At 34.9% G+C, this 16,533-nt stretch overlaps 1 protein-coding gene across 5 annotated transcripts in view; it reads left to right on the forward strand.

The window, feature by feature from the left end:
• The window catches only part of YAF2 (YY1 associated factor 2), a 73,078-nt gene extending 64,143 nt beyond the window's left edge, over positions 1 to 8,935 (forward strand). For 4 of the 5 annotated variants that reach the window (XM_039249329.1, XM_039249326.1, XM_039249328.1 and 1 more), the window contains 2 exons: positions 6,314 to 6,466; positions 7,318 to 8,935. In XM_039249329.1, coding sequence (XP_039105260.1) covers positions 6,314 to 6,466; positions 7,318 to 7,555 — 391 coding nt within the window. In that variant the 3' untranslated portion in view covers positions 7,556 to 8,935. Of the gene's footprint in view, positions 1 to 6,313; positions 6,467 to 7,317 lie in introns of those variants that run through there. The other variant, XR_005531261.1, reaches the window with a different exon arrangement.
• Positions 8,936 to 16,533: the final 7,598 nt, after the last annotated feature.

Raw genomic sequence — 16,533 nt, forward strand, 5'->3', positions numbered from 1 at the left:
GTCTTACCCATTGTGAACTTCCAGCGTCTTACCTATACCTGACTCATGTACGCGTGCAGTAACATTTGTTAAATGAAACAAGGTAGTTGCTTATAAAATCTACTTGGGTTAGTCTTTTTGGTTTTTATTAGCAGTGTATTGATGGACTCACAAGTTTCAGCTGTTTTTACTCACTGAAATTTATTATATTGCTTCACTTTATCATATATTTTAGTGTCATGAAGACTGTTTCTTTTGGATCTATGAGTTATGCTGCTTCTGTTAGAAAAGAACCAGTAAATATTTTGTATCTTACTTGTTTTGCTTGTCCAACTTGACAAAGATAAATTGTGATGAGGTTGATCAAGCTTGAAACATTTTTTTCTTAAAGTATTTAGCACATAGAATTTTTGTTGTGGGGTAGTGGGGATAGAAGGCAGACACATAGGTAGAAATGGCATATACCAAGCACCATGTACCAGTCTTCTGCCCACATGGAAAAAGAAGCAGCTCCTAAAAATGTTTCATTCTGATGGTTATTATTATTATGGTTGAAATTTCACCTTTTTTTATGTTACAGTAAATCAGGAGACCTGTAAAACTTTACACAGTCCATTTGGGCTGTTTATGAAGGATACATAGACATACGGAGATTACCCAATTTTTGAATATCATATTTCACAAGTTACAGTGTAGTCATGACATTATGTAAATAAGATGAGAGTAGAATGCCGTTGAGATATGGTAATTTACTAACTAGATGATTTTTGTCCCCCTTTTTACAGAATCTTTGGCATTATGATGTACTGTCAAAACCATGAATGATAAATCCCTGAATATAAAAAAAGGCACATCTAAACAAATGTCACCCTGCTCATTATTTTCTGAGTTATCAATCTGCCAGCTCTAAAATTTCCTACTATCCTCTAGATTTTTCTCATTAAGTAGAAAATGGATCATAGTTTAAACTTATTTATTAAATTTTGTTTAATGTTTAGTTTTGAGAGAGACAGAGTGCAAGTGGGGGAGGGGCAGAGAGAGATGGAGACACAGAATCCAAAGCAGGTGTCAGGGTCTGAGCTGTCAGCAGAGTCCAAGGTTGGGGGGAGGCTCGAAATCATGAACTGAGAGATCATGACCTGAGCCAAAGTCAGAACCAACTCAGCCACCCAGGCGCCTTGCCCCCATAGTTTAAACTTTAATATTCCTGGAAATATGAGGGCTTTCTTTTTAGTAGAACTTGGTGAAAGTGAGTCATTTTATGATATGTTGAAAAGGTAAGCTTTGTTCCCCCTATCCTCCTATTTTCAGTGAAGGATCTTTAAAGCACATTCAGCCTCTAGAGAGCAGCAGAGAACTTCACTTCAGTAATTAGCCTGTCTGTGTACCTGTGTATTTATATTTTGTGCTGCTTTTCTCCCAAAGTTGAACCAGATCAAATAACTCTAGAACAATGGAGCTTTAAGTAAATCATAATCTTTAAGTAACAGTCCACCATCATTAAGAATAAAGGAATGGACCATTACACATTTAGGAAAGTCTCCGATAAAAAAAGAGAGAAACAGGTGTAACTATTTTTTAAGAAGAGAAATAAATAACATTTTTCTTAAGGGAAAAGGGAATCACTATAGATTTGTTGGTGATTGAAAAATAACAAAATCATTAACAACACTAGTTACAGAGATTACATAGTTGCTTATTAGACCACTAGTCTTACATTCACACTTGTCCAAAGGACTGCTTTGCTTCTATTTTATTAAAATTTTCATTTAAATTCTAGTTAGTTAATGTATAGTGCAATATTGGTTTCAGGAGTAGAATTCAGTGATTGATCACTAACATATATTTTATTAAATCTATAAATCTAACATAATTAACACCAAGTATATCAGGACCTCCTATTTAGAGTAGACCTATTCTTGGCTTTCCAGCAACTGCCTGAGTCCGTTTGAGCTGCTGTAACAAGAATTCCATAAATGAGGTGGCTTATGAAAAAAAAAACATTTATTTCTCACAGTTCTGGAGGCTGCAAGGTTAAGATCATGGTACTGGCAGATTAGCTGCCTGATAAGGATCTACTTCCTCATTGACAGCCATTTTTCTTACATGGCAGAAGAGGCAAGGGATCTCTTTGGGATCTCTTACAAGAACATTAGCCATGAGGGCTATATTCACATGACCCAATCACCTCTCAAATCCCCCTTCCCCCTCCGCCCCCTGACACACACACACACACACACACACACACACACACACACACAGACACCTAATACTATCACCTTGGAGAGGTAGGATTTCAATATATGAATTTTGCAAGGGACACAAACATTCAGTACACAGCACTGGGCTTATAAATTCCCCTGATTTCTTTCATTTTATTACCATTTTGGGGAGAGTTCTTTATCCCTCTTAGTTATGCATCCATTTGGGTTATCCTTATGAAACGTCATCGGATTCACTGCTTCAATACCATTCTTCTGATTATCCACAGAGTAGACCCTTTATACTATTACTTCACTTCCAGTTTGATGTGGTAGTCTTTTAGCTTGTTTTTGGAGGCCAGTCTCTCACCTGACCAGTTTAACTAATTGTTCTGTGTGCCTTTATTGAGTAGTTTGTTCTTAACACTGAGAGTATAACACGAATTTTAGATTCATAACTCATTTAAAAATAAATTGTAAATTTATTTAATTCAACCATAAGGTTGAGTTATGAAGCAAATCAGGCTCTACTAACATTTTCAGATTGATGGCCCTTATAAAAAGGGGAAATGATTCCCAGAATATTCTGGAGAGATAACCCTTGTTACATATGAAAAAGACTTGGCAACAGTTACAAGACACTGAAGTTAGGGAATTAGGATTGTCCCTTTCTCACATAAAAGCAGGAGTGGGGGGGCACCTGGGTGGTTCAGTCGGTTAAGTGTCCGACTCTTGATTTAGGCTCAGGTCATGATCTCATGGTTTGTGAGATCAAGCCCCGAATCAGGCTCTGCACAGCTCCAGAGCCTGAGTGGGATTCTTTCTCTCTCTCCCCTTCTTTGTCCTTCCCCTCATTCACTCATGTGCGCGCGCGCGCGCTCTCTCTCTCTCGCGCTCTCTCTCTCTCTCTCTTTCTCTCTCTCTCTCTCACACACACACACACACACACAAAATAAATAAACTTGAAAAAAGTGGGAGTGAGATGTTGAGGAACAGTGTCACATACTAGTTGGGAACCCACTGGGGAGACAAATGCTTAGAGGTGTGAGGGAGTGATTGATCATGTTATAAAAATATTCTGTACTTAACCACAGCACATAATGGCTACTCAGTAACTAACATCAATTTATTGATAGAAATGTCAGGATTTCTGCTCTGGTTCAAAAGCATGTAAATTTATTTCAGTGTTTGTAATTTTTTATTTTTAATTCAATTTAATCATTAAGATTTTTGTTTACTTATTTTGCACTAAATTTTAGGATGGAGGGAGTGACATTGCAAAATATAATAAAGGAAATTGTTAAACGGTCATTTGTTATGGAAGGAAGAGATTCAGTAATCCATATTACCTTGGGAGAGCAAATGATGACTGTACCTCCATTGCATTTTATATCTTGGAATGATTGAATTTTACGTGATTCACTATTCACTAGGCATTAGTTTAAACAAATATTTTTTCAACCCTGCCACACCTTTGAGCCTTTTCTTTTTCCACTTTCCAACATAATGAAAAGATAAATTAATTCTCCCTTCTCTTACGTTACTTGTTTACTTCTGTGTAGTGAGTGGTTGATCCTGTCCAATGAGTAACCTTAGAGATAATACTCTTTTTTCTTTTTAATTTGAGAGTGCACATATGTGTGCAAGAGAGAGAATGACAGGGCTCAGACAGGGCTCCATCCCACCACCCTGAAATCATGACCTGAGCCAAAATCAAGAGTCAGATGCTGACTGAGCCACACAGATGCCCTTCACAGTACTCCTTTTCTTAAAATATATCTTTCTTCCTTGTTAAACTTGATTTTATCATTCAACAATAAATACTAAGTATCTAGTACTTTTTCAGAACTGTACTAGGTACTAAGTTTTACACTGGCGCATAAAGCTTTCCTTGTGGAGACTTACATGCTACAAAAGGAAACAATACAATTGCCATTCTTCCAACAATCTCTATGTGCCTCATTTTCTCCCTGTAGCATTTAAATGAACATTTAAGACTCTGTGTTTATTTTTTGTTTGATTCCACCCACATAATATTGGCTCCACGAGGGCAAGGATTTGTGTTTTTCTAGATGAATATTTGTTGGTTAAGAAGGGTGAAAGGTATACACAGTTACCACATTTTTTATTCTACTTCTTCAGCCTGTCTTACATTACCCCTTTGTTGCTTCCTTAGTTCAAGCCCTTTTTATTCTTGCCTAATCTATTAAAGTAGCTTTTCTAACAGTTTCCCAGCCATTCTGAGGTATCTTTCCCCTTTAGACTGCTGCCAGTAATCTTTGTAAAATTAAATTTTGAATTTCTTCAGTGATCTCTCCTCTTTAAGGGTGAATCCGACTCTTTAGCTTTTTATTATTGGATTCCTTCCTATCTGTTTAGCCTGGCTTTTTTTCATTGCCTTGCCATTCCCTGCTCTCCATCTCGATCTTTATTTGGCAGTAGTAACAATACATTGCAGTTCTTCAAGCTTTTTCGTGTAGTGTGGGCTAGATCAGAGGCATCAACTAACTCAGAAACCAGTTAGAAATGCAAATTATTAGGCTCCACCCCAGGGCCTGCTGAATTGGAAACTCTGGGCATGGGGCTAAGCAGGCTATAAACAGGTCTTGCTGGTGATCATGATGTACATTAAATTACCAGAACCATTGTGTGTGTGTGTTTTAAATGTTTATTTTGAGAGAGAGAGAAATTCCAAGCAGGTCCCAAGCTGTCTGTGCAGAGCCTGATGCAGGGATGACCTAAGCCAAGAGCTTAACCTACTGAACCACCCAGGTGCCCCCCAAACCATTGTCTTAATCCATTTAAAAAAATTTTATTTCCATATCAAGTTCAGCCATTAATTACCATGCTTTCAATATAACTTTCCTTTGTATAATTCTTGATCTTCATCATTAACCCTGATATCTATCGATCCTACTTCTTAAATTGTTATATATCTTTCCTGGATATGCTTTCTGTACTTCAGACTCTGTAGGCCCTAAACAAAATTCATCATCCATCTACTGAAATCTGTTTACATACTGTGTTTCCTGTTTACCCCTTAAAAGGATTCTTCCTTAAAGTTTTGCATTGTAGATAGTGCAGTATTTTCTCAGTGGTTTCTATTCTTTCATGGCTTTAGAGAAACAACAACAAAAAGATTCTTTAATAACTCTACTGACCCAAATGGGTTCAGGATTTCCAGGCAATAAAATTACTATTGTTTTGAAGACCATCTGCTAAAATTTATGTTTATCTTATTCTCCCTTCCCTTACTGTTTCACTCCTCCCATTTCCCCTCCTCACTCTCTGCCTCTCATTTTAAAAACTTAGAGATTGTTTATTTCGAACCCTGACCACAGTTGCCCAAGCTGTACCATAAAGCTGGAGGGATCCTTGACTAGTAGAATGACAGTTTGTACTGGCAGTAAAGCATGAAGCCAAGCTACATTTCAGATATTGTGGTGCAATTTTTACAGTACGTTCTCCATAAATATATTTAAATGAATAAGTGAGTAAGTAGGCAAGTCTCAAAGGACTAGACAGATTGCTAAGGTCAAAACGTGCTGAGATTATGGCTAGAGATAAAAGGAACCTCAAGGATTTTAGCAATAAAGAGAAAATTTGACTCTCAAATATTTATTAAATGAATAAAGGAAATATTTTAGAGGAAAGAGCAAGTAGCCATTGTCATAGGTAGTTAGGTTAGCTGTTTCCTTCTGTGAGGGAGAAGGGATACACTTAAACGATATTTCAGTATAAATTTTCAAGTTTAAGTTTTTGAAATTCATGTTTATTTAGATGTGTGCTTCCCTATGAGCATTCGGTTTGATATACTTTTTAAAATAATTTTCACATTGATTTATGTAACAGTTGTATTCTCATGGTTTGACCATATATCTTAGGCTGTAACTTTTAACTGTTATTATAGTTATGTTTTTGTTGGATAGGAAGGAGAATAATGTGTGTGTGTGTGTGTGTGTGTGTGTGTGTAAAATCTGTTAAATGGCACATTAAATTATCTCACATATAAGGATTTTTTGGGCTTGAAAATAATGTCATGTATCTGCATTCTTAGAATCTGAGCTATTCTCATAAAGAATGTATATTCTTAAGTTATAATTTAAAAAAATTTCTTTTTAACATGCACACAGGAAACCTCGACCTGTCTCCCAGTTGGTTGCACAGCAGGTTACCCAGCAGTTTGTGCCCCCTACACAGTCAAAGAAAGAGAAAAAAGATAAAGTAGAAAAAGAAAAGAGTGAAAAGGAAACAACTAGCAAAAAGAACAGTCATAAGAAAACCAGGTAAATTGAAGAGTGTTTTATGGCACTTTTGAAATAATAAAACAAACCATTAATTTAATATACTCTTTTGACATTAATCTGTTCATATACAAAGTAGAAGTAAAAGATTTCATCTCCTTTATCATAAAATATCATGAAAGTGTTTTTCTGAGTTTGAGAAGTATATTAGGAATTAAACAGAGGCCACCAATATAAGCTTAAATTTAAGGATGCCTTTTCTTTTCTTCTCTTTTCTTTTCCTTGTTCTTCTCTTCTCTTTTCTTTTTTCTCTTCTCTCCTCCCCTCCCTCCCCACCCTCCCTCCTTCCCTTCAAAAGACATTTGTATTTGAGCTGTTTCTTGTTTAGTCATAAAGTCAGAGCAATATCCACAATACTAAACAGATACTTGCATGGGCTTTGACCAATTAAAATCTTCATGGGTACAGGCAGAATAGATAATCATGATGCCCTTATTAGTGTACATCTTTGGAATAAGAGCATTGCATATAACTGAGCCTTAACAGTTATCAACATACTCTGTGATAAAAGTATGTCATTACTGCCTAAAACATTTATTTTAGTAAAATTTATGAGCCATCTGCAAAATTATGATAAAGCCATAAAAGCACAATTAAGAGACCACTGCTTCCAGAGTATCAGTGTGTCATGTTGAAGAAGATTCGTCAATGATTGGTTTGATTAATGTTAATGATTTAAAACAGTTAATTATACTTTTTTGGTTTGTTACACATAAATCTACAGCTTTAAATATAGATGTATTCATTTTGTTATTTTTTCCTAATTCAGTATATGTTCAGAAAGTTGGTAAAGAGAAAAACTAGTTTAAAATATTTTCATTTTTTGTGTTTAGGCCAAGATTGAAAAACGTGGATCGGAGTAGTGCTCAGCATTTGGAAGTTACCGTTGGAGATCTGACAGTCATTATTACAGACTTTAAGGAGAAAACGAAGTCACCGCCTGCATCTAGTGCTGCTTCTGCAGATCAACACAGTCAGAGTGGGTCTAGCTCTGATAACACAGAGAGGGGAATGTCCAGGTCATCTTCACCCAGAGGAGAAGCCTCATCACTGAATGGAGAATCTCATTAAAGTTTATTTTCTCCAATTTCTTAGTCACTTCTGTCATAACATGCAAATACACAGATTATGCCAAGAGGTACCACATTTTCATGACAAACATATTCATGCATAATCCATAATTTGTGTTTTACATAAAATAGGAATTTGTTAGAATTTGTTAGACTTTATCGCAATCTATGCCTACCAAACATTTCCAGATTTAACATTTTGGTCTCCACAGTTAAAGGTGCCATGAAAATGTGGTTGAATTATTCATTATGCAGTGTTATTGGTAAGTCTATTTTCACTTTTAGTTTAGTGAATTCTAACACATAATTCTCTACTATTGGCATGTACGAATTTCAATTTTTATAACATAGTGCAAGCTGCCTAAATATGTATTATTTGAGAATTGTGAAACAAATAGTTATATGTATACAAGTCAAAGATCAACTTAATCAACTATTGCTGCAACAGGATTTTCTTAATGGTTATCCTCTTAAATACACCTGCTGGTACTTGGTGTGGTTAAATAGGAAAATTGTTATTAAATAAAGAATTTGTATGAACCGTTGCCAATGTTTTTGACACATTTTACTAAATTATTGTTCCTGAATTATGTTTCTGGTTTTATCTTTGTTTTTGTTTATCTTTTAAAACATTCATTATTGTAATGTTTTACTAGCAGAGTAGTAAACAATAAAACATTGATTATTTAGCTTTATAATTCAGGTTTAGTGCTCTTGTCATTGAACACTGGTATATTTTCTGTATGATAGAAAACATTACAGTTCAAATAATTATAAACATTTGGCAAAAACAGAAAAGAAACCTGACATATTTTAAAAGCTGAAAGTTTAGAAAAGCTTTAACTTAATAATAGTTTTATCACTGTTGTCTTACCCCAAACTTGTGCAGGGTCATAGAAGTATGAATCTAATACAGAAATGGGAACTGTTGCACAGATCTGGGAAATATCTTAATCTTAAATCAGTTTAATTGGCCGCTTATTAAATATAATGATTTTTATGAAAATCATAGTATCCTATTTTCAGACACAACTGCCAGTTTATGCATTTATCAATATCCTGAAATAAAAAGTATTTACAGCCCCACTTACTATTATGTAAAATTACCAATAAAATATTTTTATGACTACAGATTTTGCATTTTTGTTTACAACAAATAATGTGTTTCATGTTGTATTTTAAAATCCAACCTAGAAACCACACAGTACTTCTTAAATTCTCCTAGGGTCTCCTGCTTCTTTTAGCCATTTGCTCAATATATATCCACCTCTAGGAGACTCCTGGAATATAAATTAACTTAAAAACATAAGCTGGATACAAAATACCACTTAAAAACACTATGATCACATTCAAAGAACAGAAAAACAAAAAACAAACCAAAAAAAACTGTAGACCCTGACAGTTGTGATATTTGGTGGTTTCTTGTGGTAATGTAATTTTCTGTTTAATTGCAGTACTTTTTCCAGGCACAATGGGACTGTCTTTTTTGTAAGATGCTAGTTGTGAAATATAGTTAATTGCATACAGTAAAAGTCTGTGATTAAAACATTTATATACCTCATTCTTTAGTGTTGTTAAATGAAAAATTAAAATTTGCTTTATTGTAAGATACTTTTAATGGAACCCCAGCTAACTGGTTATGTTCTTTTAAAACATGAAACTTTTTTGTCATAGTTTATTGTTTTTCAACATGTTTCAAATGTTTAAAACTTTAGACACAGTAAAAATTACAAATAATAATTGTAATAGGGAAAATCTTCTAATTTTTAAATCAAAACTATGCTTTGGAGGCACTGGGTCTTATGATGATGATCAGATACTTTCAGGATGTATTTTAAATGGACTGTGAGAGAATATCTGACAGAAGATAGGATTTTACCAGAATGGAGTATAGACATCTTTTTATATAGGTGGGGAGTATATTTACTATAGTAAATAGGGAAATTTAGAGTGCTAACTGGTGTCTGATGCTTTGAATCCCTGTTTTGGATCCTAAGTGAGCTTGAGTAAATTACTCAAGGTCACTTCCCATCTATTAAACAGGGATAATGGTAATCAAATCGAACTCATCAAGTTTTTGGGAGGATTAAATATCAATCCACATAAAATTGTTATTAATTACATGACACATACTGGCTGCTCAGTAAATGAGCCTTTACTATCTTTATAGGTAAAATCCCATTACAAAAATGCAAAAATACTCTTTGTAACAAAAAGTTATTTGCATACCCTCTTGGGTGACCAAAAGGAATTGTGTTCTGCAGGTTACACTGAATTTTCTACATCAGATGCTTGCTCTGATCCAGACCAGCCTACTTTGTGTTGGCATGCATTATGAGCTAGGACAAAGGAACTGAGTTGGCTAGTTTGAGATTTTACTTTGCTCTCATTAATCACAATGATCTTCATTTGCTTTAGTTTTACCCTACCTCAAATACACTTCCAAACCAGGAAACAGACCCAAATTCCATAAATACACCTGATGTTAAAATATGCAAAAAAGATTCAGAGCCTAGGCTTAGGATTTTTAGGCATTTTAAAGCTTAGGCTTAGACATTTTAAACTGTCTCTCATCAATTTATCCTGTAGTTTTAGCAGTGAGTTCTTTTAACCAAGTTCCATACAAAAAGAGAATTTGAATGTTTTTCAGAGTTTATTACCTTATTTTGATATAATTAAGAATGAAGATATAATTTGAGGCACACCAGAAATACATATTCTTAAAAACCTTTTGTATTACACAGTAGAAAATAGTTGACTTAAAGGTTTTATTTTTGTTAAATGCTTTCCTAAAATTATAGTGGTAGTAGACAAAATGAAAACATTAAAAAAGGAAGAGAACCTCAGCTTTTCTAAGTTGATAGCTTATTTATTACCTTTCTTTTAGGCAAAAGTCCTTACTGTCTAAAAATGTAGTTTCTGCATGTGCTATGCATTGATGCTAAATGGTCTAGGAGTTTCAGTTTCCACTATGGCACTTTTTTTTTTTTTTTACTTATTTGCTTGGTCTGCAAATTACCTCTTCTGGAATCTTTTAAAGACCTGATATAGGAATTGGGCAATGATAGGACCTTCTGTATTGTACTTTAAAAATTAACTGAAACAGAAAAGTGAATGTATAAGAAAGGATAACCATAAAATGATACTTTGACTTATTGGCACCGGCCTCCCCTGCCCTCAACCACAGGCACCTTCCGTTGTCTGGAACAATGAATGTAGAAAAACTGAAGTGCAGAAAAGTCATCAGTGACAAAAATAGCTGAGCAGAATCAAAAGACACTGAAGGTTACAAAATACAGGATGTGACTGATCATTTTGTGAAAGCAGAAGGAGAAGAATGCCCTCACTGGCTATTGAGGGTGATAGAGAACACACCCCAGCAAGATCAAAGCAAGGAAGGATAGGAAAGGGGAAAAAATGAGGGAAGGAGTAGGAGAAAAACAAACACAGCAAAAATAGCAGAAATTAGGACACGGGGTGTTGGGATACAATCTGGGTGGTTGAAGAGAAGAATCTCTAGGAAGGCAGAAAGAACAAATAGTAGCCTGTCTGTCTCTGAGAACGTTTAAAAACATACTGTGATACATCTTCATAATGAATGTCATTAAAGTTTCAGCTCTGTTTACTAGGGTAGCAATGTGTAATAACTTTAAAGCCATTTTCTTCAAAACCAGTTCATTTTAAGAAGTTGTCCTAGTGAAGTTTTATCTTGAATTATATGAACACTTTACTTTCCTGAACGTACATCCCCACTAGCCCAGATAATTTAAATGTTTTAAATGCGGCCTTTATATTTAGCCAGTGTAAATATTCCTGTCTTTACGGAATGGGCCAGTTCTGAAGCATATGAAATGCTCTTAAAAGACCAGGTACTTTTAGGGAGAAATCAGGCAGAGCTCTGAAAGGCTTCAGTGTTCTGGGATATGTTTCATGTTTTCTTTTTCTTTTCTTCCATATTAGTAGTTGTAGAGTGTAGTAGCTATTTTACTATTGTAACACTTTCAGTATTTCCCTGAACTAGGTTGTCTTTATATCAGTATTTAATTCTGTGAACATTTATTGAGTATATTTTGTGTGCTCAGCACTGGGCCGGGGATTGGTTATCAAGAGGACACAAAAGTGGAGTTCATATCTTAGAGAAGAGATCTGTAAATAAGTAATGAGAATGCCATTACTACAACAATAAAAATGTGTAAGATACAGAAGTAGCAGAGGGAGTGCTTGCCACTTTTTTCCCCCCTAGGAAACTCAGTTTGGCCTAAGTATCCACTGCAAGTCCACACTAAAATGTTTGGATCTCTTCTTGACAGTTGCAGCTGATAATGTAGGTTGTCAACAGTAGTTTTACTAGCTTCCATTTTATTACTCAAACTTGAATTTTCCAAGTTTTAAGACTTTAAGCCATGTAAGATTATAATCTCTTCTATACTCATTTTTAAAAATCCATAATTAGCTAAATGAGGTCTGCTATTCCCTTTTGTGAAGATGATGAGGGAACATTACCCAGAATCCAAATGAAAAATTTTATTCAGACGTATTTCAGGAAAAGCTTTAATTCACGTAAGGAAATTTGCCTTTTTCTTATGGATAATGCAGATAATTTATTGATTGCCTTCCATTTCTGAGAAAAATTGCAAATTAGGCTTAATGTTAATAGGATGTAGGACTCATTGCCTGCCATGTCACTCTTGATCGATATTTTTCTAGATTCTGACGTTAATGTTTTTCCTTGTGTTCTTATAAAATCCCTCAAATCTCTTCTGTAAATAAGGCTAAGGAGTTATACTTTTTTTTAGGTTAAAAAATTGCTTCATTTCAATATGTGAAGATAAGCCCCAATGAGAACTTTTGGGGTGAGGTCCCAGTGAAATGGAGGCCTCTGCATTTGGAATTCCTGAGGAGTGGCAGGTTTAGATCTGCTAGTCTCCAAGGAAGTAGGGAGTTTAGATGAAAGCTGCTCTCATCTCCATGTTTCCGTTAACTCTTTTAGCAAGAGAATTCAGAAACTAAGCTGAGTTCCAAGATTTATTAATTTAGACTTTTTAATATGTATTATTTTCACTATTCTCTTAATTTATAGTAATAGCAACAATGAAATGAGACTGTTTACTTTTGGAGTCAGCAAGATTGAGAAGAGTTGGGATACTGTGTAAAAGTAGTTTGGGAGAAGACTCCTAGAAGACAAAATGGCAATGAAAGCATTTTATTATTTTTTAAAAAGGAAAGTAGGCTGAATTCTCAGAAGAGCAAAATGATCTTGCCTTAGGCCTAAGGGGTAGTTCTTTAATAAAAGATTAAAAAGCCTAGGTTTCCAGTACAGGATAAGATAAATAGGGGACAGTATAACGTAATTAGAGTAAAAAAGAATCTTTTTTTTTTTTTTTTACTTTATATTAAGAATACAGAAAAGTAAAAAAACAAATATAACATAGGGTTGTCTAGTCCTTTATGGAAAGGAATATGAGTAACAAGCATTCTGATTTTTTCCACTATGCACTACACTTCTGAAGTGTGATGGTATCAGAATTCTTAATTATTTTCAGCCTTCAACTTTTGGTGACCTGGGTCAGGAAAAAGATGTTGGTATTATTGTAATCAAGACCTTGACTGATGGCAGATTTTCAGAGAACTTTTGCATTGTGTATATTAATTCTAATTTTCCTCATGACTAAATTTCCCTGTAAATCTAGCTTTTAATTTTACTGATACCATTTACAAAATAATAGGTTATAATCTGTTGTATTAATAGCAATGGAGAATTCCTGAAGACTGAATGAGGGAGAAGTACAGAGATGGTCCATAGGATATTCCTTACTCCCATCCATACTCTCCCTTGTGGATGGAAATGCCAGCCAATTCAGGGATCGTACAGGAGCTAAGGTGTCCCCATTCATTGGTCTTCCACTGCCATGTTTTTGAATCATGTGGCCTATGAGTTTTTTGAGAAGGAAGAGAATTGCTTTACTCTTTCATCCTACCAGATTCTACCTTTCCCCTACATTTACTGGTCTGAATGAACACCTAAACTGAAATACTTCCGGTTCAAACAGACAGTATTGTTTTCCAACTTCTTCCTCCAGCCCAACAAGGTTTCTAGGAGATGGACTGTGGCAAATGAGATTTCACTAGAGGCCAACCAGAAGAGAGAACAGTTTTCACTTTTAGTCTGAGTTTCTGATTCTTTGTGTTCTGCACCTAATCTGACTTGTATTTCACTGATTGTAAATTTTGTTTTAATCTCAATGAAGACAGTCGAAGGGGTTTTCATAGAACATGATTTTTTTTTCTTTTTTCTTTTACTTCTAATTTGCATCACTCAGATTAGCATTTATTTGTTCATAGTGAGACAGCATGGTACAATGGAAAAAACAAACCTGTGTTGGATCCTCAAAGATTTCCATTTGAATTATGGATCTGCATTATTAGTGATGGGATTGACAAACTTCTCAAAGTTTCAGTTTCCCTGTTCCTTAAAAGAAAATGGCATCTAATTCATGTAAGTGTTATAAATGTTAAATCAGATTTAGCATAGACCATTATAAAGTAAAGTTATATAGAAAAGTTTTTGAACTTTACTCTGAAAAGATATAGAATTTACCTTTTCCTCCAGAGGATTTTTCTTTTTCTTTTTTAAAGAAATACTAAAAGGTAGACAGAAATAGGAAAGGAATGTTGAAGAGAACCCTACATTTGCTATAGAGTGCTTTTGAGAAAATTTATGAAAAAAACATTAAATATCGGTTATACACTCAAAATGTACTAGGAGCTATAGCAATAATCAAGATTGATCTTTTGAATATACAATTCTTGAAATTTGGATTATTTTGAATCTGTGAAGTTTTCTAGATCATGGAATGATCCATATCTCCATAATTTAAACAACAAACATTGCTACTTTCAAATTTCTTTTCATCCACCTAAGTTAGCTTTCTAACAGGATGAAGGGAAGATATACACTGATTAAAAATTTGTATATAGTCAGGCTGTTACTAGAGAATTCAGAGGGTAGTCTAGAAATTAAAAAATAGACTTGGGAGTACATACATGTTACAATGAATGAAAGAAATGCGTAACTATTGTGGCCTCAAAAATAAATCATTTTCAATAATTCAAAATTAATAAGAATATAAAAATTTGCAGGCGTACCTGGGTGGCTCAGTCGTTTAAGTGTCTGCCTTCGTTCGGCTCAGGTCATGGTCTCTTGGTTTGTGAGTTGGAGCCCCGCATCAGGCTCTGTGCTGACAGCTCAGAGCCTAGAGCCTGCTTCATACTCTGTGTCTCCCTCTCTCTGTCTTTCTCCTGCTCACATTCTGTCTCTCTGTGTCAAAAATAAACAAACATTAAAAAATATATATATAAATACGTGAATCCTGGAAATGATCAGAAGGGCATGCACAGGGCTTCTTATACTACAAGATAGCCAGTTAAGGCTGTGGGTAATGCAAAAATAATTACTAATTTTGGAATGCCTTATATATTTTTTCAACAGAATTTCCTTTTTAATTACAGGATTAAAAGGAATATAAAGGGCTGTGATATGGCTCAGAATCCTGATGTCAAGTAAACGGATGATTATTCTTCCAGATATGCTCTTCCCATAAATCATTGAAGAATGAAAATTGCCATTTCAGTATTTTAACAATCTGTGGGTCATTAAATTATTCTTTATTTTTACTGCATTTAGTTTCTTTGTTGAAACAGAAAACAATTGTGGTAGACATCTCTTTAAACATCTTTGATCTATTTGAGTACTAGCTCAATCTAGTTTCTTGGTAATATATCCTTTAGTTTTCTTTCTCAAAATCTATTTTCCATTCTTATAAGTGCTTTGTGATCCATCTTTGTACTTCGTTGAGTTTATCTTTATTTCTCTACGAATTGTAAGGTGTAGTAGAAGGATTAATTTATTATTGTCATCATTTTTACTTGCCTGTCATCCCTTCAAGGGCAGTACACTCTAGCCCCTTGTCTGGCATGTAGAATATATTCAATAAATGTTTACTGAATGAATAAGTGTATGTTTTAATTCTACTTACACATCTTGATAACATGCTAGTTTTCATTTTTTCCTCAGGGAAGGCAAGAAATTTCATCCTTATAGAAGAAACTGAGGCTTAAATCTCTTTAGTGCCTTTCCCAGGGTCACAGAGCCAGCAGTTTGTGTGTGTGTGTGTGTGTGTGTGTGTGTGTGTGTGTGTGTGTGTGTGTAGGGATTCCAAATGGAAAACTACTGGTAAATTACACAGCATTTCCCCCACTTTGTTTCTCATTGCCAAACTCTTCAAAGTTCCAAATGCAATTTGAACATTTTAACAGCATGATTTTTCTCCACAAAGTGTGTGTGTGTGTGTGTTTAAAGCCAACTTCTTTTCCCTCACTTTTTGGGACTGTAACTGCTTTCTGGCTCTAATCTTAATTTCTGTCCCAGCCTCCACACTGGGGCCAGAACCTGCTCTCTAAAAGGTAAATGTAATCATCTTACTTCGTAATTTAAAAACCCTTCAATAGTTCACCCAACTCTGCACTAAATTAAGTTCAAACTTCTTGGAATACCAAACAAGGCACTCAAGTATCTGGCCCCTTCAACTTCTACAGTCTTATCACTCATCATACCCTCCCTTGCATTCACTTAGCTGGTGGTATCAAACTTCTCAGTTTCTCAGACACAAGAACGGGTTTCATTGATCCCTCGGCCTGCAATTCCCTCCTGTACCCCACCCAAGACTCTGGGTCCATTTTTACTATGAAGTGTCTTTTGAGCATGCCCTCAGTAGAACTGATGGCTCCTTTCTGTGCTTGCCCACACCTTTACAGGCTTATATCATAATATCTGTTTCCTAGTATTACATTTATTTATAAGTCCCACTTACTTACGAACTTTCTGTCCCCCCTATGCCCAGCTAGGTGTCTTTATACCTTTATACATCAAGGGATAGTGCTTGGCACATAGTGATGCATTATAAATGTTCAATAAATGAA

Source organism: Hyaena hyaena, unplaced genomic scaffold, assembly GCF_003009895.1.
Source record: "Hyaena hyaena isolate Hyena2069 unplaced genomic scaffold, ASM300989v1 scaffold_334, whole genome shotgun sequence".
Classification (NCBI taxonomy): Eukaryota; Metazoa; Chordata; class Mammalia; order Carnivora; family Hyaenidae; genus Hyaena; species Hyaena hyaena.